Here is a 22,835-nt window from a genome sequence, read left to right on the forward strand (position 1 = left end):
ATACAGGATCTATGAGTATTGGATTAGTGTTGGGAATAACTGTAATTCTGAGAGATAAGTTAGGGATGTAATTACATGAAGTAGAAAAGATAGGGGTGATAAGGGGAAAAGATTACATAAAATACAATGATATATTACCCTATGTTATGGAAATGTTATGGAAATTGGAAAAGAGGTAATTGGAACAACATTGTCTGAGTGTAGTCTGGAAAACCAGGTGGTCCTATGTCCTCATCTATAAAACGGCAGAATCAAAATGTGAATTTAATGCCACTGTAAATTGCACCATGGAGACTAGGAAAGCATTGTCAGGGCTAACCCATGTGGCCTATATGGGAAAGGGGAGATATTGCTTAACCACCACAGCGAAGGAGTACCAGTATGGACATAAACGGACTTGTCCGGTGAGCAACAGCACATTTTGGTTCAACCCACAAATACCAATCCGAGTAGGGAAGATGGAGTTGGTAGAAATACATAAACAAAAGACAGAAACGATAACTGTGACAGAAAATATTAAGGAGGATTTGACAAATTACCTCTGGGAATATGAATATACTATTCAGCCATTGCCCACACGCTTGGGTAAAGAGAGACAGCAGCTAGAAGTCATTGCTGTAGTGTACTACAATCTGGAACAAAAGTCGAAGATGCTACAAGATGAGATTGACGAGATAAATGATTCTACCTGGTGGCAGGACTTATGGAACTGGGGGTCAGACGTGCAGACACATCCCTGGTTTAGAATTATCTCCCATGTCCTGATAGTGGTTTTGGGTATTATGGTGTTAGATGTGACCTATTTAATTTGGCAACTTAAGAAATTAATTAGGCGATGTAAGAGGATGTATGAACACAGGTTGGACAGCTACCCGAAAAGCAATTAGTGTTCGAACCTGCTCTATAAAAGGAGAGACAATTAGTTATGCCATAAAAGGATAATTGTATAACCTTTTCATATATATGAATTAATGAATGATCAATGTACTTTAAGAATGAAATTGTATTATGTTTGTACAATCGATTATGTAATAGTGATGCCTCAATGAAATTGTAATTGTACAAGTGCACTACCTTTTATGTTTTTGCTTATTAAGTGCTGTTGTAAACAAGTAATTGAAGCCCCTGCAAAACTTATGCCTTTACAGAGCTCCCGCGGGCCCCTCTTGTGGCACAAGCAGGCAACGTATTGAGTGTGACCCATCCGGGTGTTGAAGGCTGTTTCTAGACAAGTAGAGACCATTAAAGGCACCTAGGTGGGATCAAGGGAATGATTCTTAAAAGTGTTTGAAGAATCAAAGGGGGGACTGTGGGGACAGAATAATATGGGGACATTTAAGGTGAAATAATTAATCAATCATGTACTACTAACAAACTAACCTCGGAGCTGCAGAGACAGCTTATCAGAAATGACTTCATAACTTCAGGGCTGCAGAGGCAACTTATCAGCAGAAACAGACTAACAAGCAGAAATTAACGGAGCAGCTGCAGACCACTTAATAGTAGCCTATTGTACAACAATCAGCCTAACGGTTCACAAGGAGATAAGGGGATGGGAAACTGGAGTAAGAAGTTAAAACAAATTGACAAGGCAGTACCCCAATCAGGCCCCGAAACCAAGAAACTGCAGAAGTTTGGAGACCAATTGGGAACAAAGAGTACGTGTTACTGATTTGTATGAATAACTATAATAAGGCTTGATTTGGTGCAAAAGGTGGGTTAGTTCAGGATTAGATCAGTGTTAGTTCAGTGTGTGTGTTGCTTTTAGTTTTAGGTTAGTGCAGTTTAGTTCAGTTCATTTTTAAGTTTTCTGAAGATGTAACAATTAAGTACTGCAATAAAGTTTCTTAAAGCTACAGTCGGACTTTGTCTCTCTTTGTGCAACTAATGGGATCCAACATTCACATTCCAAATGCCTGGGAGCATTTTCCTGAGTTAAAGATGCTGCATAAATGCAAGTTGTCCATGTTGAATGGAGGTCAGGAATGACTGTGCTAAAACTCAACAGTGGGAAACTATAAAAAGGATTAACACCTCCATGAGGGATATTTCACCTCTTTGTTCTGTTTCATCCGTCCAAGATTGAAACTTTTCGGAATAACCACAACACCACGTTGCACTTGATAACGAAGGGCTATTTGAGCTGCTGTTTTGTGGTGTTTTTCACCAATCTTTTTCAGCTCCAGGTCGTTCAGAAGGATAGGATTGCTTGTGCAGAACCTGTATTAGAAATTGAAAAAGGTCATTAGAAGATCGCAGGATTTCCTCCCTCGCTCAATTACACAGTGGATAGCTGTGATTCCCTTTCATTTGATGCTTGTCAGTGAAAATCAGCTCAACTGATAAAAGGTCCCTACTCTTCTATTCTGAAAGGTCAGTTGGTGAAGGATGATATCGAAGCAAATCTTTATTCAGTCTAACATTTATTTACAGAGTGAAACATTACGAGCATACACCTCCTAAAACAACCACACACCACTGTTTCACTAAATGTCTCTTTTTAAATGCTCGTGAAACCTCAATTAATGCCCTCCACCTACATAGAAGTAAACAATTAAGATACAATTAACACCTAGCAGGGTGGACCTAAGTAATTCAAGCCAGAATGCCTCGGTTAGGCTGGTGAATAAGCAGATTCAAGATGGTGGGGTGTTAGTGACCTAAGTGCCACTGGACTGGGAATGGATAATTAATTAGAAAATAAGCCATTATCGCCAATTCCTGGTGTGGAGCCCAGAGAACTATGTTTGGTTCAGCTGTGTTGCCCCTCGTGGTTCAATAGCCTGACAACTTTCATTGCCTGGGGATAAGCAGCATCAAGCATACCTAAAAATAAGGTGCTAACTGGTGAAGCTACAACATAGGACTACATGCATGCTGAACAACAGAAGCAGCATGCTATAGACACAGCTAAATAATCCCATTAAAAATGGATAAATTAAAAGCTCTGCAGTCCTGCCATATCCAGTAATGAACCATGGTGGATAATTAAAGAAATAAACAGACAAGGAGTCTCCATAAACATCCCAGCCTCAATCGTGGCAGGACTCAGCATGTGAGTGCAAACAAAAAGGCTGAATCATTTCAAACTACCTTCAGCCAGAAGTACCAAATGGATGATCTATCTTGGCCTCCTCCTGAGAACCCCATTATCTCAAATGTCAGTCTCAATTTACTCCATGTAATAGGAACAACTGACAATGTACCAGATACAGCAAAGGCAGTGAGCCCCAATTACATCTCAGCTATGCTGTTGAAGATCTCAGCTCCAGAACTAGTCACATCTCTAGCCAAGCTGTTCTAGTACAGCTACAGCACTGGACTCTGCCCTACCAAGTGGAAATATGCCCAGTTATGTCCTGCCCACAAAATACAGGGCAAATCTAATCATGCCAAGTACCACCCATCAGCCTATTTCCAGCAAAGCAATGCATGGAGTTGTCAACAGTGCAAGTTGTCAACTTGCTCACCAATAAGCTGCTCAGTTTGGATTCCGCCAGGACCATTTGGCTTCAGACCTCATTGCATTCTTGGTCCAAACACAGACAGTGATTGCAGGAGTTCCTCAGGGCAGCATTCACAGAGTAGCTGAATATAGTTGGGCTACCAGTGACCCTTCCATCATAAGGGCAGAAGTGGGACTGTTTGCTGATGATTGCAGTGTTCTACTCCAGTCACAATTCTTCAACATAATAACAACATTGAGACTTGTGCTGATAAGTGGAAAGTAACAGTGATGCCACATTTAAGCCAGGCAATGATCACATTACCATCGCCGAATCTCTCAACGTCAACATTGTAGGGGTATGCCATTGATCAGAAACTCCACTGGACTTTCCAAAGCCTCTCTACCTCCAACAAGTCAAGAGTGTGATGGATGCTCTTCACTTTCCTGGTTGGGTGTAGCTACAACATTCAAGAAGCTCAACAAAGCAATGCACTTGATCAGCAGCTCATTCACCACTGTAAACATCCACCAATGATGCACCATGGCTGCACTGTGTACTATCTACAGGATACACTGCAGCAACTCATTAAGCTTCTTCAATAGCATTGTTCAAACCTGAAACCTCCACTACATTAAGACAAGGGCAGCAGGTGCATGGGAACACCATCACCTCCAAGTCACACATTAACCCATCCTGGACATATCGCCATTCCTTCATCATCACTCGGTCAAAGTCCTGGAACTCTCACTTACCAGCACTGTGTGAGGGAGTACCTTCACCACAAAGACTTCAATAGTTTAAGAAAAAGGCCTACCGCTACCTTCCCAGGGGCAATTAGGGCTGGGCAATAAATGGTGGCTTTGCCAGTGATGCCCAGAACACAAGAATGAATGTTTAAATCTCCCATGCTGCCCATGATTCAAATAATACAAGGGAAACTAAGGGGTGAGGTGTGGGGAAGGATGTACAACTGCTCAGTAGAGTCTCAGGAGAAGATTACATTTGGCTTTAGAGTCATGGGACACTGAACTCATGACTATTCACCTGAAAAGAAGGCTGATTGAGGAATATCACACTTGCATGGAGACTCAGAGCTCCATATCCAAGGATGTGCAGCAGTTGACAGATGAGACTCTCAAGCTTACATCTCTCATTGGGGGAGGTTCTTTTTTCTATCATTACAGAGATCAATGGAGGGTCACTGGAACTTGCAGCCAACTCGCCTGGACAGAGACTAGGTGGTAGTTCCACCTTCACAGATGCAGACAGCAGTTTTAGTGGCAACAGAGGAAAAGAACAGACAGCACACTTCATACCATTTTACAGTCCTTGGCAGCTGTGATGCATGCAGTCAGCTCTCAGTGCTTTCAAGATTTGAAAGTTACCTCCTCTATTCTAGTAGCTGGTCTGCTCCTCTGCCAGGAGTTTCTCATTGTGCTCAACTAGCTCAGATCTCTTCCTGCTGGTCCCCACCCTATTCTGTTTCCTCACTTGCTGCTGAGTAATCTCTACTTTCTGCTGCCACTGACTCGGAACTCCTTTTATCACTCTTTGCTGGACTGGGTGGGATCTGCTCATCAAGCTCCTACACAGCTCCCGATCCTCACCTCCCTACACATGTTCCTTGGATTAACTCCCTCTCACCTGTACTGAGGCTATGGATTTATATTTCCCTATTCCCTTGTCTTCACTGCTCTTGGAGTTTGTAATCTTGGATTTCACTCCCACAACCCCTCACTCCTCAGCTGGTTTATTGGATCTTCTGGTGACCATTACTAACGAGGCTTCTACTCACTGCCACTGGATCCTGAATCAACATCTGGGTCACAGTCAACTCTACGTGCCTCCTCTACTCTCTATCTTCCCACTGGATAACTGCCCACTGATCCTCTACCCCCTGATCCTCCAACCCTCAAACAGCTCCTGGACTTAATCCTCCCACAAATGTCTCTAAACCTTGACATTGGCGCTCCAAGCTGACTTCACCCTATCTACAAGGCAACTTCATCCATACAAGCTCAAGACCGAAACTTCAAACTCTATTATCTCCCGCCTATTCTCCATTTACAACCATGCCCCATCCCTCCTAATCTCTGCCAGGTCAATGTAACCTGAATTCCGTTTCAATTTGCATGCACATTTCTGCTGCCACTGCAGACCCGAGCCCAGAACTTCCATATCTCTATTTTTTCACAACTCAATTCCAGTTGGGCCTTCCTTATTTTAGTCCCCCCAGTCCAGGCTATGCAGACTTGAGCTTATCTGGTGCGCAAATAATCACCAGATCTGGGTAGATCATATCAAATATCATCTGGTCTTGCTCTCTGCCAAGACCACTAACAAGAACACAAGAACTACTTAAGGATCATCCTGAAGCCAAGTGGCTCTGCCGAAACCAAAACTGAGCGTCAGTGAGCAGATAATTGCTTAGTAAGTGCTGCTTAAGCTGTCAATGACCCTTCCATCACTTTGCTGATAATTGAGAGTAGACTGATGGGGTGGGTAATTGGCCAGATTGGATTTGTCCTGCTTTTGTGGATAGGGCATACTTGGGCAATTTTCCACATTGTGCGGTAGATGCTAATGTTGTATTTCTGCTGGAACAGTTTGACTAGGGACATGACTAGTTCTGGAGAACAAGTCTTCAGAACTAGAGCCAGGATGTTATCAAGTCTCATAGCCTTTGCTGTATCGCGTGCCTTCAGCTGTCTCTTGATATAACATGGGGTGATTCGAATTGGCTGAAAACTGGCATCAGTGACACTGGGGACCTCAGGAGGAGGCAGAGATGGATCATCCACCTAACAGTTCTGGAAGAATATGGTTGTAACTGATGTGCTGATCTCCCCCCTCATTGAGGATAGGGATGTTTTTAAGCCTCCTCCTTCTTTTAGTTGTTTAACTGGCCACGACCATTCACGACTGGATGTGGCAGGACTGCAGAGCTCAGATCTGATCCTTTGGTTGTGAGATTGCTTAGCTCTGACTATCATTTGCTGCCTCTGCTGTTTAGCATGCATGCAATCTTGTGTTGTAGCTTCACCAGGTGGGCACCTCATTTTTAGGTATGCTTGATGCTACTCCTGGCATGCTCTTCTCATTGAACCAGGGTTGGGCCCCTGGCTTGATGGTAATGGTAAAGTGAGGGATATGCCAGGCCATGAGACTACAGACTGTAGTTGAATACAATTCTGCTGCTGCTGATGGCCCATAGCACCTCTTGGATGCCCAGTTTTGAGTTGCTAGATCTGTTCTGAATCTATCCCATTTAGCACGGTAGTAGTACCACACAACACAATGGTGGGTATCCTCAATGCGAAGATGTGACTTCATCTCCACAAGGACTGTGTGATGGTCACTCCTACCAATGCTGCATCCGCGAAAGGTAGACTGTGAGGATGAGGTCGAATCGGTTATTTCCCCATTGTCGGTTCCTTTGCCACCTGCTGCAGCCCCAGTATGGCATTTATGTCCTTCAGGACTCAGCCAGTGGTGATACTACTACATTGATGTTCCCCACCCCGAGTATATTGTGTCCTTACTCCCCTCAGTGCTTCTTCCAAGTGGAGTTCAACATGGAGGAGTATTGATTTAGCTATGGGAGGGCAGTAGATGTTAATCAGCAGGAGGTTTCCTTGCCCACATTTGACCTGATGCCATGAGTCAGTGTTGAGAATTCCCAGGGCCACTCTCTCCCAACTGTATACCACTGTGCTACCACCACTGGGGGTCTATCCTGCCAGTGGGACAGGACACACTCAGGGATGGTGATGGAGGAGTCGAGGACATTGCTGTAATGTACGATTCAGTGATAACGACTATGTTGGGCTGTTGATTGACTGGCCTGTGCGACAGCTCTCCCAACTTTGGCAGAAGTCCCCAAATGTTAGTGAGGAGGACTCTGCAGGGGCGACTGGGCTGGTGGTGTCTTTGTCATTTCCGATGCTGGGCCGATGCCAGCTGGCCCATTCCCTTTTATTCTTATTTGACTTTTCTGCAGCAGTTTGATACAACAGACTGGCTTGCTAGGCCATTTCAGTGGGCAGTTGAGTCAACCACTTGCTGGTCACATGTAGGCCAAACCAGTTAAGGTCAGCAGATTTCCTCCCCCGAAGGGCATTAGTGGATACCCTTCAGGGTGAAGAGAATGTTAATAACAAAACAACAGACATTCTACAGAGCAATCCAGGTTGAGGAAACTGCTGGGAAAATCAGTCAAGAATGGAAATAAGAAGGGATTTGGGAATCGAGTCCCCAGGAGCACAGCGGATGGGGTTGCTGCTGGGAGTGTGGAATGAGGCATTTTGGATGGTTGCTCAGAGAGCTAATGTTATATGTTGTGCCTTGCTGAAGGGTGTCCCTCTTAGAGCAGAGGAAAGCTGGAGAACAGCCCAGAGCAGATGAGATCCTGGGATGGAAACAGCCGAGATATCAGCAAGATGTAGTGGTGAATCAGAGAGGAGACAGACAGTAGGACAGTGCAGTGAATTAGGATTGGGTGCGAAGGGGTGGTGATTATTAATCTCTGCTAAGCAGCAGTTGGAGCATTGCAATAGCCCTCAAAATCCGAGCCTAGAACAGGGCAGTGAACTACAAATCAAGCAAGGTTGCTGCTCTCAATTACTATCCAATGATCCTCCTGATTGTGTGGAGACCAGGAGGGACAGTAGTCTACAATTCCCTCCAGAGTTGACTAATCTGTTGATTTTCACATTGTGAGAGTTGCCAGCATTCATTGTGCTCAAACCCCAGTCAGCGCCTTTCGCAGACAAGGGGAAATATGGGAAAATATGTTTGATCAAGTTCTGGACACCACACTTCAGGAAGGATGTGAGGGTCCTTGAGAAGGTTCACAGGAGATTTATCAGGTATGAGATATTTCAGCTACAATTTTATTTTGGAGAAGCTGGGATTGTTCTCCTAAAGGACCTGATAGAATTGAACAAGATTATGACATGCTTGGATAAGGGTGACAAAGAAAATCTGTTCCCATCAGCTGAAGGTACAAGAATTAGGGGTTTTAGATTTAAGGTTTTAGGCAAGAGATGTAATGAGGGTGTGAGGAAGAACTTTTATATGCAGTGAATGGTATTGATCTGGAAGTCGCTGCCTACTAGGGTGGTGGAAGCTGAGACGATGAATGATTTCAAAAGGAAACTGGATGGGCACTTGAAGGAAATAAAACTGCAGTGGCTACGGGATTAGAATGGGGAGATGGGAATGACTGGATTGCTCTACAGCATGAACTCGATGGGCTGAATGGCCTCCTTCTGTGTCATCATGGTTCAGGGTTACCGCAGTCCTGTGGAGCTTTGCTCAGTTGTTTTCAAAATTTTGATTGGGAGAGTTGCTGCACTGGCCACTGGGTTTACTTTTGCTTCTGCTAACTGAGTGTGTGATTAGAGGATGAGTTAATGGTGCATGTGCTGTACTGCGTGTGGATGGGAAAACCGGAACTTTCCTTGACCTTTTCATACATTTGCATGTTGCTGCAACCAATGTGATTGAACTCAAAGTCCCCTTTATATTCTGGATCTCCAGCTCCCAGACCCAGGGAAGATCTACAGAGAATTACATCCGATCATACAGTACATTCTAAATTTAGTTTCACCTTACAACTAGTTGATTCCAATGAACTTACCACTTTGGATCTTGTGATGTTCCTAAGGGACTGTAGCCCATTAGAATGATATTGTTGGATTTACAGTACTTCAGCAGTTTGCTCTGGTTCAAGTACGGGTGACATTCAACCTGCAAAAACCAAAGGCCTGGATTGTTTATAGACTCCCTACAACAGGAGGTGAAACATGGAAAAGCATAATAATATTTGCACTGAAATATCTCAAACACAGCCAATGAATTACTCTTGGAGTTCAGTGATTTTGCACACAGCGATGTCCCTACAAACAACAATCTGGATGCTGCTAGCTAAAGGAGGAATGCTGGCCAGGGCACAAGGACAATTTGTCAATGTGCTGCCGGATCCTGACATCCACCTGGACAGGCAGATGGGGCCTCAGTTTAACAGCCAGCACCTTTAGAGATACACTTCTCCAGCTCAGTTTACGGACTCAACTTCTGGAGTGGAGCTCAAGATGAGAGTTACCTGCTGAGCCAAACCGACACACGGGTAACTTTAACCCTTCAGAAACAGGTGGAAAGATAAAATGTTCAAAAATTCAAACAGGAGCCCAACCCGTCTACTTCCAGTTTTAACAAATGTGAGAAACCTCAAGAGGCCGGTCGGTCATTGAAACCTTTTCATGAGTCTCTGTTTCTCTATTTTAAGAACATTTTTATTTTTAACTACCATTTTTCAGGAGGTAAAAGGGGATGAGAAAGGCTGGGTCTATAGTTAAGTGCCTTTAAAACACTCCATATGTGCCAGATGGAGCAGGAGGATTTCCTCCAGACCCAACAAGCTAATGCTGTAAACCTCCCGGCAATTCCTCCTTCCCCAACATCACTAAACCTACCAGCTCCTGGGCTGTGGTCTTGTGTAGTAGCTTTCCTCACCCGACAGGCATCCAATCCCATCAATCAGGCTGGCTGTCGGGTGGGGATCCTGGGGAAAAAGAATTCAAACATACACTGGAGTTACAACTACATCCTTCCGGGTTCCCCTACCCTAATTTCCCATCACTCTGAAACCACACATCAGTAAATCTCGGGACCACGATCTCAGTAGTTCAATAGTTATTGCTGGGGAAAGAAGATCCTTTGAAAGGGTGAATACATTTCTTTCCCCAGACAGGTTTGTGGGTGAAGGCTCAAAAGGGACAATGAGGAGAGAGGGAGGTTAGGGTTCCTGCTGTTCATCGCTGTGTACGTACTAAATTAGAATAGAATTGGGTAACAGTGAACCTCCATGGTCGATCAGTCTGCTATCACTCATGTTCTGGACTCTGGTATGAAAGATAACCACTTTGGTAAGGTACCAGAGGACTGCACGTTTGAAACTCTGCAGTACCTTCTAGTTTATTACTAAGTAACTCGTGAAGAGCCCTTCCTGGAGTACATGACGCAAATGGACCCAACGTTAGTAATCAGAGCTACTGGATATGGAATTACATCTCTGATTTGTTAGAATGTTTCCTGTATCTTACCTGGTTACACACTGGTTTGTATTTCAGGTTGGGCATCTTCAGGAGCATCTCCAGCTGTCTGCGGTTGAAGTTGGACACTCCGATAGACCGCACCAAGCCAGCATCCTTGCAGCTTTCCATAACCTACAATGAATAAATGAGCAACTTGACTTCACATAGTAAACATTGAGGGGAGATTTAATAGAGATATTCCAAGTCATGAGAGGTTTTGATAGTTTCTCTTTATTTACTCTGTTTCCACTGGCAGGAGGGTCAGTAACTGGAGGATAAAGATTTAAGATAATTGGCAAAAGAATCAGAGGGGAGAGAAGGTGACTTGTTTTTGCTCATGCGGTGAGCTGTCGTGATCTGGAATGTGCTGCCTGAAAGGATGATAGGCTCAGATTCAATAATAACTTTCAAAAGGGAATTGGATACTGAATACTGAGGGAGGCAAGGGAGGAAATTGCTGGGGCCTTGACAGAAACCTTTGTATCCTCATTGGCTACAGGTGAGGTCCCAGACGATTGGAGAATAGCCAATGTTGTTCCTTTGTTTAAGAAGGGTAGCAAGGATAATCCAGGAAATTACAGGCCGGTGAGCCTTACGTCAGTGGTAGGGAAATTATTAGAGAGGATTCTTCGGGACAGTATTTACTCCCATTTGGAAACAAATGGACTTATTAGCGAGAGGCAGCATGGTTTTATGAAGGGGAGGTCGTGTCTCACTAACTTGATTGAGTTTTTTGAGGAAGTGATGAAGATGATTGATGAAGGAAGGGCAGTGGATGTTGTCTACATGGACTTCAGTAAAGCCTTTGACAAGGTCCCTCATGGCAGACTGGTACAAAAGGTGTAGTCACCCGGGATCAGAGGTGAGCTGGCAAGATGGATACAGAACTGGCTTGGTCATAGAAGACAGAGGGTAGCAGTGGAAGGGTGCTTTTCTGAATGGAGGGCTGTGACTAGTGGTGTTCCGCAGGGATCAGTGCTGGGATCATTGCTGTTTGTAGTATATATAAATGATTTGGAGGAAAATGTAGCTGGTCTGATTAGTAAGTTTGCGGACGACACAAAGGTTGGTGGAGTTGCGGATAGTGATGAGGATTGTCAGAGGATACAGCAGGATATAGATCAGTTGGAGACTTGGGCGGAGAAATGGCAGATGGAGTTTAATCCAGACAAATGTCAGGTAATGCATTTTGGAAGGTCTAATACAGGTGGGAAGTATACAGTAAATGGCAGAACCCTTAGGAGTATTGACAGGCTGAGAGATCTGGGCGTACAGGTCCACAGGTCACTGAAAGTGGCAACGCAGGTGGATAAGGTAGTCAAGAAGGCATACGGCATGCTTGCCTTAATCGGTCGGGGCATAGAGTATAAAAATTGGCAAGTCATGCTGCAGCTGTACAGAACCTTAGTTAGGCCACACTGAGAATATTGCGTACAATTCTGGTCGCCACACTACCAGAAGGACGTGGAGGCTTTGGAGAGGGTACAGAAGAGATTTACCAGGATGTTGCCTGGTCTGGAGGGTATTAGCTATGAGGAGAGGTTGGATAAACTCAGATTGTTTTCACTGGAATGACGGAGGTGGAGGGGCGACATGATAGAGGTTTACAAAGCTATGAGTGGCATGGACAGAGTGGATAGTCAGAAGCTTTTGCCCAGGGTGGAAGAGTCAGTTACTAGGGGACATAGGTTTAAGGTGCGAGGGGCAAAGTTTAGAGGGGATGTGCGAGGCAAGTTCTTTACACAGAGGGTGGTGAGTGCCTGGAACTTGCTGCCGGGGGAGGTGGTGGAAGCAGGTACGATAGCGACGTTTAAGAGGCATCTTGACAAATACATGAATAGGATGGGAATAGAGGGATACAGTCTCCGGAAGTGCAGAAGGTTTTAGTTTAGACAGGCATCATGATCGGCGCAGGCTTGGAGGGCCGAATGGCCTGTTCCTGTGCTGTACTGTTCTTTGTTCTTTGGATAAATCCTCGAAAGATGAAAAATAATTGCAAGGCTTTGGGGAAAGAGCAGGGGAGTGGGACTAAATGGATAGCTCTTTCAAAGAGCTGGCACAGGCACGAAAACTCAAATGGCCTTCTGCTGTGTAGTGTGATTAGGAACACAGGAGCCTGCTCCGCCATTTAACTAGATCATGGCTGATCTTCTACCTCAATGCCATTTTCCCACACTATCCCCATATCCCTTGATATTTTTAACATCTAGAAATCTATTGATCTCAGTCTTGAATATACTCAATAACTAAGCCTCTAAAGCCTTTTGGGGTAGAGAATTCAAAAGATTCACCACCCCGAGTGAAGAAATTCCTCCTCATCTCTCTCAATCCTAAATGGCCTACCCCTTATTCTGAGACTGAGTCCCCTGGTTCAAGATCCTGCCGGCCAGGGTAAAACATCCTTCCTGCATCTACCCTGTCCAGCCCTGCAAGAATGAGATCACCTCTCATTTTCCGAAACTAGAGGCCCAGTCTCCTCAATCTCTCCTCAAAGGACAATCCCACCATGCCACAGATCAGTCCAGTGAACCTTCATTGCACTCCCTCAATGGCAAGTATACCCTTCCTTAGGTAAGGAGACCAAAACTGTACATAATACTCCAGGTGCGGTCTCACCAAGGCTCTGCAGAATTGCAGCAAGACTTCTTTACTCCTGTACTCAAATCCTCTTGCAATAAAGGCCAACATACCATTTGCCTTCCTCATCGCTTGCTGCACCTGCATGTTAGCTTTCAGTGACTCATGAACAAGGCCACCCAGGTCTCTTTGGACATCAACACTTCCCAATCTCTCACCATTTAAGAAATACTCAGCAGTTCTGTTTTTCCTACCAAAGTGGATAACTTCACATTTTTCCACATTCTATTCCATCTGCCATGTTCTTGCCCACTCACTTAACCTGTCAAAATTCCCTTGAAGCCCCTGCATTCTCCTCACAACTCACATTCCCAACTAGTTTTGTGTGATCAGCAAACTTGGAAATATTCCACATCCAAATCATTGATATAGATTGTGACTAGCTGGGGTCCAAGCATTGATCCTTGCGGTACCCCAGTAGTAATAGTCTGCCGACCTGAGAATGACCCGTTTATTCCTACTCTCTGTTTTCCGTCCGTTAACCAATTCCATGTGCACTAATTCTGCTTACTAACCTTCTGTGTGCGACCTTATCAAAAGTCTTCTGAAAATCCAAATACACACATCCACTGGTTTCCCCTTATCTATTCTGCTAGTTACATCCCCAAAAAACTCCAACAGATTTGTCAAACATGATTTCCCTTTCATAAATCCTTGTTGCCTTTGCCCAATCCCACCGTTATTTACCATATGTCCAGTTATCACATCCTTTATAATAGATTCTACCATTTTCCCTACTACTGATGTCAGGCTGACAGATCTGTAGTTCCCCATTTTCTCTCTCCTTCCTTTCTGAATAAATTCTATGATTCCTTCCCCCTTCTCACATGCTGCCAACACTGTGCTTCTTCCTCGTGCCTTTCCTAGATCATCATAGCATTCCATAGCACACAATGTCTCTGTGTGAGCCTTCTCATCCACCTTGACCTCGTCAAGTGCCAAGATCCCAATTTTATTCCTTCCTTGGATACAAAGCTCACAATTCCCTGCATTGAACGTCATCTGTCACAGATGTGCCCATTCATTTAATTGGTCTATGAAACTTCCTGCACTCATCTACACAACCTGCTCTTCTTCCCTTCATCCAAGTACCTCAGGAACACCACTTGTCACATCCAGCTAATGAAAGTACATGAGAGTATTCTGGGCAATTCTGGGCACCACATTCCAGGAAAGGTGTGAAGGTCTTAGAAAGGGTACAGAAGAAGTTTACCAGCGATGAGGATTTCAGATATGAGACTATGTTGGAAAGGTTATGATGGTTCTCCTTGGAACAGGAGGTTAAGCGGTGACCTAATAGAGGTTTTCAAGATGATGTGAGGTTTTGATGGAGTAGAGAGAGAAAAACTATTCCCTCTGCCGAGTGAGGTCAATAATCAGAGATACTTGGATTCAAAATCACTGGCAAAAGCATCTAGATGAGGGATGAGGAGAAAGATTTTCACTCTGTTGCGGTGATTGTGAACTCTCTACCTTAAAAATGGTGGAAGTTTATTTAATGTTAAAATGGAGTTGGACAGGTGTTTCAGGATATGGAATCTACAGGATAATGGACAAAAAAGGGTGTAGTTCTAAGCACAACTTCTCTTTCAAAGTTCTGGCACAGGCATGAAAGGCCAAATGGCCTCCTTCTCTGCTGTAAGTTTCAATGATTCCATTTATTCATTTTATTTTTATATTTAGAGATACAGCACTGAAACAGGCCCATCAAGTCTGTGCTCACCAATAACCACCCATTTATACTAATCCTACATTAATCCCATATTCCCTACTACATCTCCACCATTCTCCTACCGCCCACCTACACTTGGGACAATTTACAATTTACCTATCGACCTGCAAGTCTTTGGCTGTGGGAAGAAACCAGAGCACCTGGTGGAAACCCACGCAGTCACAGGGAGAACTTACAAACTCCACACAGGCAGTACCCAGAACTGAACCCGGGTCGCTAGAGCTGTGAGGCTGCAGTGCTAACCACTGCGCCACTGTGCCGCCCAGATCTATCTACCTATCTCAAAGTTCCCAACCATTTACTAACCCACGTCACAAAGTTACCTCCAGTTACATGAGCTCTTACTTTTGCCAATAATGTCTTGTGCAAAACCTGATTAAGTGTCTTTAGGAAGTCCATAGAGACAGTCTCCTATCCACCACAATAGTGACTTCAATTGATGAGTCGGATAATGACGTACCGTTTTCCATGGAACAATTTTTTTTCTCCTCTGTTTAAAAACAGTGTGCCTTTAAAACAGAGAGGGAACAGTGCAAACAGCAGGCCTGTTCCATAGGCAACAGGAGACATGCTGCAATTTGACTGTGTGCAGGGACTGTGGCGGAAACTCGTCTAACCTGGACCCCAATGAAGTGTGCTTACTAAAAAGAAGCTGTCTATATCTCAGCAGAAAAATCTACATTGAGCTCAGACTGTTTGCTTAAGGAGAAAAAACTCTGGAAAGAACATTTTCATTGTTCAAGGTAGTAAATTCCATTTTACTTCAAAACTTGAAGAAGTCTCTGCTACAGAAGTAATGCTCTCTATTGCCTGTTTGTGTTTGCTGGAATTCTCAGTGAAGTTTCTGCCGAAGGACTGTCAGTCTGAAAATCCAAATAGACCTGTTGCTGTGCTCCTTGTTGGAAGAACTGCATGACGCCTATTGCAGCTGAAATACTTTGATTGCCTATCTATTAAATACAGTTTTGTTGAATTTGCCTGGAGGCTTCGAGTGGCATCTGATTATTCTACTCTGGGCCACCTCATCAACCAGGAACATAACCCACCGGGACTTACAACCCAGCTACTTATTTTATTCCTAAGAAACACCATTTTAAAACCGGTTAACTGTTGATTTTTGAATGTATGTGTGCGTGCATAGGGGGTGGGAGGGGGTTAGAAGAAAGAAGTTACAAGGTCTTTGGACATAATTTATCTTAATAGTGTTTAAGATTTAGTTTTAATAAACAGTTAATTTGTTGTTGGTCATAACACCTTCACAACTTCATGCTGACTTTTTGATCAGCTCATACTTATCCAAGTGTTAAGTCACTTGGTTTCTGAGGATAGATTTCATTAACTTCCCCACAACTGATGTTCTGGTTTCACACTCCCTTCTTCAGTAATGGAGTGAAATTGCAATTTTCCAATCTAAAGGCTCAATTCCCAAAACTGGAATATTAGAATTAATGCATCTGCAGCATTCTCTCCTATTTCCTTCAATACTTTGGAACGGAAAATATTGGTCCTCGAGATTTGTCTTTCTTAAGGTCTATTACTTTCTCCACTGTTTTTATAAAAAACATCGATATTTGTACCTCTTCCACTTGACTTACTTTTAAGTTCCCCTAGTTTTGTTTCTTATGTCCCTATCCATTCTGATCATTCCAAGAATGAAAGCAGATGGGTTTGGAACCAAAAGCATCCCACAATACTTCAGCTATTTAACAATTCACAAGATTGACGATCCAGTTCTACTTTCGATTTTTATGTTCTAAATATTCCCAATTGTCACATACAGTTCGACTTCTGACAGTGAGTACCTACAGCCCAAGTTTCACGGAAATCCACATCGCTCTGGAGAACCTTTCCACTTGCATCCTCAGGAAACAATTCCTCTTCACTTGGCTGCAACAAACAACAACTTGCATTTACATAGTGACTTTAACATAGCAAAGTATGCCAAGGTGCTTAAACAAGAGGAAGATCAATGAGAAAAATGTTGACACCGAGCCACATAAGGCGATATCAAGGACAGATGGCCAAAGACGGAGGCGGTAAGGAATGTCATGAAGAGGTGAGTTAGAGAGGTTTAGGGAGCGAATTCCAGAGTTTAGGGCCTTGGCAACGATTAAAATTGGGGATGCGCAAAAGGCAAGAATTAAAGGCATGCAGAGACCTCACAGTCTTTTCTGGCTGGAGGATATTACAGAGATAGGGAGGGATAAGGCCACAAAAGGACTTGAAAGCAAGTACGAGGTTTTAAAATTGAGGCGTTATCAATTTGGAAGTCAGTGTAGGTCAGCAAGCACAGGAGCGATGAATCAGATAGATCTGGAGCAAGTTAGGATATAGGCAGCAGAAGTTTGGATTAGCACAATGGAGGGTGGAAGATGGGAGGCCAGGAGAACTTTGGAATCGTCAAGTATCGAGATAAGAAAGGCACTGTTGAGGGTGTCAGCAGCAGCTGAGCTGAGGCAGGGTCGGAGCTGGACAATGTTACGGAGGTGGAAATAGGCAGTAGAAGTGATGGAACAGATATATGTCGGAAGCTCATCTCGGGGTCAAACACAACACCAAGTCTGGCTCAGCTTCAGACAGTTGCTTGGGTTGGAAACAGAGTTGGGGAACTGAGTTTGGGGCAGGAATCAAAGTCAATGGCTTCAGTCTTCCCAACACAATTAGTTGAAGGAAATTTCTGCTCCAGTATTGGATGTCGGACAAGCAGTGTGAAAAATCAGAGACAGTGGATGGGTCCAGAGAGGTGGTGGTGAGGTCAAGCGGAGTGCAGTGAGTGTACATGTGGAACTTGATGTTCTGCTTTCAGATAATATTGTGTAAGGTGGCGTGTGGATGAGAAATAGAAGGGGCAAAGGATAGATCCTTAGGGAACACCAGAGGTAATGATGCAGGAGTGAGAAGAGAATCTATTGCAGATGATTCCCTGGCTACAATTAGATAGATAAGAATGAAGCCAGGCGAGTGCAGTCCCACCCAGTTGGGCCACGATGGAGAGGCGTTGGAGGAGCATGATGTTGTCAACCATGTTGAAGATTGCAGACAGGTCAAGAAGGATGAGGAGGGATAGTTTACCACAGTCACAGTCACAAAGAATGTCATTTACGACTTTGTTAAGGGCCATTTCAGAACTGTGGTGGGGCCAGAAACCTGATTGGATGGATTCAAACATGGAATTTCCGGGAAAGATGGGCACAGATTTGGGAGGTGACAACACATTCAAGGCCTTGAGAGGATAGGGAATGTTGGAGATGGTGTGGCAACTTGCAACACAGAGAGCTCAAGGGTGGTTTTCTGAAGAGCGGGTGATGACAGCAGTTTTGGAAGTGTGTGGATGAGGGAAGAACAGTACCTGAGGAGAGGAAATCATTAACAATATCAGCTAACATGGCACCCAGAAAGGGAAGCTAGATGGTCAACAGTTTGGTCAGAATAGGACTGAGGGAGCAGGAGGTGGGTGTCATGGACAGGATAAGTTTGGAGAGAGCAAAGGAAGGAGATGGGATAGAATCTACCGAAGTTAGAAATTTAGAAATGGACATTCTGGACAGATCACCTGCAGGATTCTTCATTGTGCCCTGTGTACTTCTGGCCTGATGCAGGATGGAGTGGGAGTGAGGGGAATACAGCCAATTCAAAGATATGTAGCTCTATCGGGAGCAAAATTCTGTCGAGCTTTTAGAAAATTTCTAAGTGCATTTCAACCAAAGATTGAAATGGGAGAAGTGGAAACCTGCTGTAGAGTGTCAGCATAGAGAGTTGTACACACTGATCATGTATTCAATGGCTGGGAAAGTGGAGGTGCTCCAATTGATAGATGCACTTCAGGCCACTCACCCCCAGTGACAGCAGTGCATCATATTCTGCGTACACTATAGCTATAGGACCTGGAGACAGAGATCGGAGAGAATGCACACTGTTACAGATTCTGGAAAGACAAGTGTCACTGCTTTTTGATTTTTTTGTTGAAAACTAGTGGAGTTATTTTGAGGAAAGGGGAAAAACAGGTGCTAAGTGGGTGCTGTGCTAATAAAACAGTGTTGTAGGCTATTCCCAAGCGCAGAGGCACCTGCCGTAAATATCATAATGTTTAAATATTATTTGAGTAACCAGTAACATATAATATTAGTGAACAGTGAGGAGGTTGCAAAGCACCATGGGGCTCAGTTAACTTGACCACATTCCACAGGAGCTGAGTAATCCAATCTCAAACAAAAGGCTAATTAAAATGAAAAGCAGACGCCCTTGTGGAATGCTAACAAAGGTGCTAGCCTGTAACGAGGTGAAGATAAGGGGGTATGGAAAACATCATGAGTAATCCCCTATCTGTGTATGGGCCGGTTATGCAGCCCCTTTATGCCTAGTAACCGCTTCTATTGGCTCTAATAATCAATGTATAGAATCGATAATCGTTGTGATTGGACCATGTCCGACCGGGATGGGCTGACTAACTGTTTGAAAATGTATAAGTATGGATGATTTTCCTTTGTTCAGTGGAGAGGCATCTAAACAGCTCAGTGACCTGCTCCCCGCTGGCGTAACTAAATAAACTGTTTGACATTGGAGCAGACCTGAGTGTCATGTGATTCTTCTAGATTCATTCCCGCTAACAAACAGGCCTGTTTAAAGTCTGATTTTAGCCCATAATTTCAGGGCCTTTTTTAAAAAATTCATTCACAGAATCAGTGGCAAAGCCAGCATTTATTGCCCATCCCTAATTGCCCTTATACAATTCATCGTGAGTCAACTTCTTGAGGACTGAGTCACTTGCTTGGCTATTTCAGAAGGGAGTAAGGTTTCACCCTTGGCAAGCTGTGATTTGTTTCTGTTGTAAAGCTACTTTCTTCATGGTGGATAGAAACACACACAACAGCAAGTATGTTGAAAGACACTTTGTGCAATAAGTTCAATTTCTTTTTGCGTAACAAAATTAAATAATACCCGGAACGAGCACACTTGGGGAGCTTTTTACTTAACATTGGAAGATGGCATCATTCCACCATCTATATGGCCAATGGTGTACACGATCTGCTCCTTCCCTCTTTTTTTTTATTCATTCATGGGATGCGGGCGTCACTGGCCAGGCCAGCATTTATTGCCCATCCCTAACTGCCCTTGAGAAGGTGGTGGTGAGCTGCCTTCTTGAACCACTGCAGTCCATTTAGGGTAGGTATACCCACAGTACTGTTAGGAAGGGAGTTCCAGGATTTTGACCCAGTGACAGTGAAGGAACGGCGATATAGTTCCAAGTCGGATGGTGTGTGACTTGGAGGGGAACTTGCAGGTGGTGGTGTTCCCATGCATCTGCTGCCCATGTCCTTCTAGTTGGTAGAGGTCGTGGGTTTGTAAGGTGCTGTCAAAGGAGTCTTGGTGCATTGCTGCAGTGCATCTTGTAGATGGTACACACTGCTGCCACTGTGTGTCGGTGGTGGAGGTAGTGAACGTTTGTAGATGGGGTGCCAATCAAGCAGTCTGCTTTGTCCTGGATGGTGTCGAGCTTCTTGAGTGTTGTTGGAGCTGCACCCATCACACTCCTGACTTGTGCCTTGTAGATGGTGGACAGGCTTTGGGGAGACAGAAGGTCTCACCTCAGGATTCCTAGCCTCTGACCTGCTCTTGTAGCCACAGTATTTATATGGCTACTCTAGTTCAGTTTCTGGTCAATGGTAGCCCCAAGGATGTTCCTCGTGGGAGATTCAGCGATGGCAATGCAATGCCATTGAATGTCAAGGGGAGATGGTTAGATTCTCTCTTGTTGGAGATGGTCATTGCCTGGCACTTGTGTGGCGCGAATGTTACTTGCCACTTATCAGCCCAAGCCTAGATATTGTCCAGGTTTTGCTGCATTTCTACACGGACTGCTTCAGTATCTGAGGAATCACGAATGGTGCTGAACATTGTACAATCATCAGCGAACATCCCCACTTCTGACCTTATGATTGAAGGAAGGTCCTTGATGAAGCAGCTGAAGATGGGTGGGCCTAGGACACTACCCTGAGGAACTCCTGCAGTGATGTCCTGGAGCTCAGATGATTGACCTCCAACAACCACAACCATCTTCCTTTGTGCTGGATATGACTCCAGCCAGCAGAGAGTTTTCCCCCTGATTCCCATTGACCTCAGTTTTGCTAGGGCTCCTTGATGCCATACTTGGTCAAATGCTGCCTTGATGTCAAAGGCAGTCACTCTCACCTCACCTCTTCAGTTCAGCTCTTTTGTTCATGTTTGAACCAAGGCTGTAATGAGGTCAGGAGCTGAGTGGCCCTGGCGGAACCCAAACTGAGCGTCACTGAGCAGGTTATTGCTAAGCAAGTGCCACTTGATGGCTCTGTTGATGACACCTTCCATCACTTTACTGATGATTGAGAGTAGGCTGATTGGGCGGTAATTGGCCGGGTTGGACGTGTCCTGCTTTTTGTGTACAGGACATACCTGGGCAATTTTCCACATTGCTGGGTAGATGCCAGTGTGGTAGCTGTACTGGAACAGCTTGGCTAGGGGCACGGCAAGTTCTGGAGCACAGGTCTTCAGTACTATCGCCGGGATATTGTCAGGGCCCATAGCTTTTGCAGTATCCAGTGCCTTCAGTCGTTGCTTGATATCACGTGGAGTGAATCGAATTGGCTGAAGTCTGGCATCTGTGATGCTGGGGACTTCAGGAGGAGGCCGAGATGGATCATCAACTCAGCACTTCTGGCTGAAGATTGTTGCAAATGCTTCAGCCTTATCTTTTGCACTGTTGTGCTGGGCTTCCCCATCGTTGAGGATGAGGATATTTGTGGAGCCCCCTCCTCCAGTTAGTTGTTTCATTGTCCACCACCATTCACGGCTGGATGTGGCAGGACTGCAGAGCTTAGATCTGATCTGTTGGTTTTGGGATCGCTTAGCTCTGTCTATCGCATGCTGCTTATGCAATTTGGCAGGCAGATAGTCCTGTCTTGTAGCTTCACCAGGTTGACACCTCATTTTGAGGTATGCCTGGAGCTGCTCCTGGCATGCCCTCCTGCACTCTTCATTGAACCAGGGTTGGTCTCCTGGCTTGGTGGTAATGGTAGAGTGGGGGATATGCCGGGCCATGAGGTTACAGATTGTGGTTGAGTACAATTCTGCTGCCGCTGATGGCCCACAGCGCCTCACGGATGCCCAGTTTTGCACTGCTAGGTCTGTTAGAAATCTATCCCATTGAACACAGTGATAGTGCCACACAACACGATAGACGGTATCTCAATGTGAAGGCAGGACTTCGTCTCCACAAGGACTGAGCGGTGGTCACTCCTACCAATACAGTCATAGACAGAAGCATCTGCAGCAGGCAGATTGGTGAGGATGAGGTCAAGTATGTTTTTCCCTCGTGTTGGTTCCCCCACCACCTGCCGCAGACCCAGTCTGGCAGCTGGTTCAATGGTTTCATGGCCATCATTAGACTAGCTTTTAATTCCAGATTTATTAATTAAATTCAAATCCCACCTTCTGCCGTGGTGGTAGTTGAACCCAGAGAAATACCCTGGGTCTCTGGGTTACTAGCCCAGTGCTAATACCACTATGCCACTGCCTATCTTGCTTTACTGGCTGACTTCTGGTGAGTGTGTTGATTCTTAAAAAGCCCCTCTTCAAAGACCAAAGAGATCCAAGAAATGTTTTCAATACCAAGGTCCTAGATGTCTCCTGACTGACCAATGATTGCGGCCTGTGCAAATTTTAAATCACCTCTCATGTGTCTATGGCCAATCGAGCATGGGACTGTGGAAATTATCACCCAACAGCTCAGCCCTTGGCTCAAAATACATTTTCAGGCAGCTGATGTTTGAGTCCTATTCAAAGAAAATAGCCACTGAATCCCTAACTGTGAGATCCACACAGATGGAACTTTCACTGGGAGAGCTGGATAATGATCAGAAATGGGAACACTGCTTAATTTTCCTA

At 44.6% G+C, this 22,835-nt stretch overlaps 1 protein-coding gene across 3 annotated transcripts in view; it reads right to left on the bottom strand.

Moving 5' to 3' along the window:
• Positions 1–22,835, bottom strand: part of LOC137379756 (aldo-keto reductase family 1 member C23-like protein) — an 85,474-nt gene that overhangs the window by 23,399 nt on the left and 39,240 nt on the right. For 2 of the 3 annotated variants that reach the window (XM_068051085.1, XM_068051083.1), the window contains 4 exons: positions 16,722–16,802; positions 10,556–10,678; positions 9,091–9,200; positions 2,055–2,220 (listed from right to left, as the gene is read on the bottom strand). In XM_068051085.1, coding sequence (XP_067907186.1) covers positions 2,055–2,220; positions 9,091–9,200; positions 10,556–10,678; positions 16,722–16,802 — 480 coding nt within the window. The remainder of the gene's footprint in view (positions 1–2,054; positions 2,221–9,090; positions 9,201–10,555; positions 10,679–16,721; positions 16,803–22,835) is intronic. The other variant, XM_068051084.1, reaches the window with a different exon arrangement.

The sequence above is a fragment of the Heterodontus francisci genome, chromosome 18 (genome assembly GCF_036365525.1).
Source record: "Heterodontus francisci isolate sHetFra1 chromosome 18, sHetFra1.hap1, whole genome shotgun sequence".
NCBI lineage: Eukaryota > Metazoa > Chordata > Chondrichthyes > Heterodontiformes > Heterodontidae > Heterodontus > Heterodontus francisci.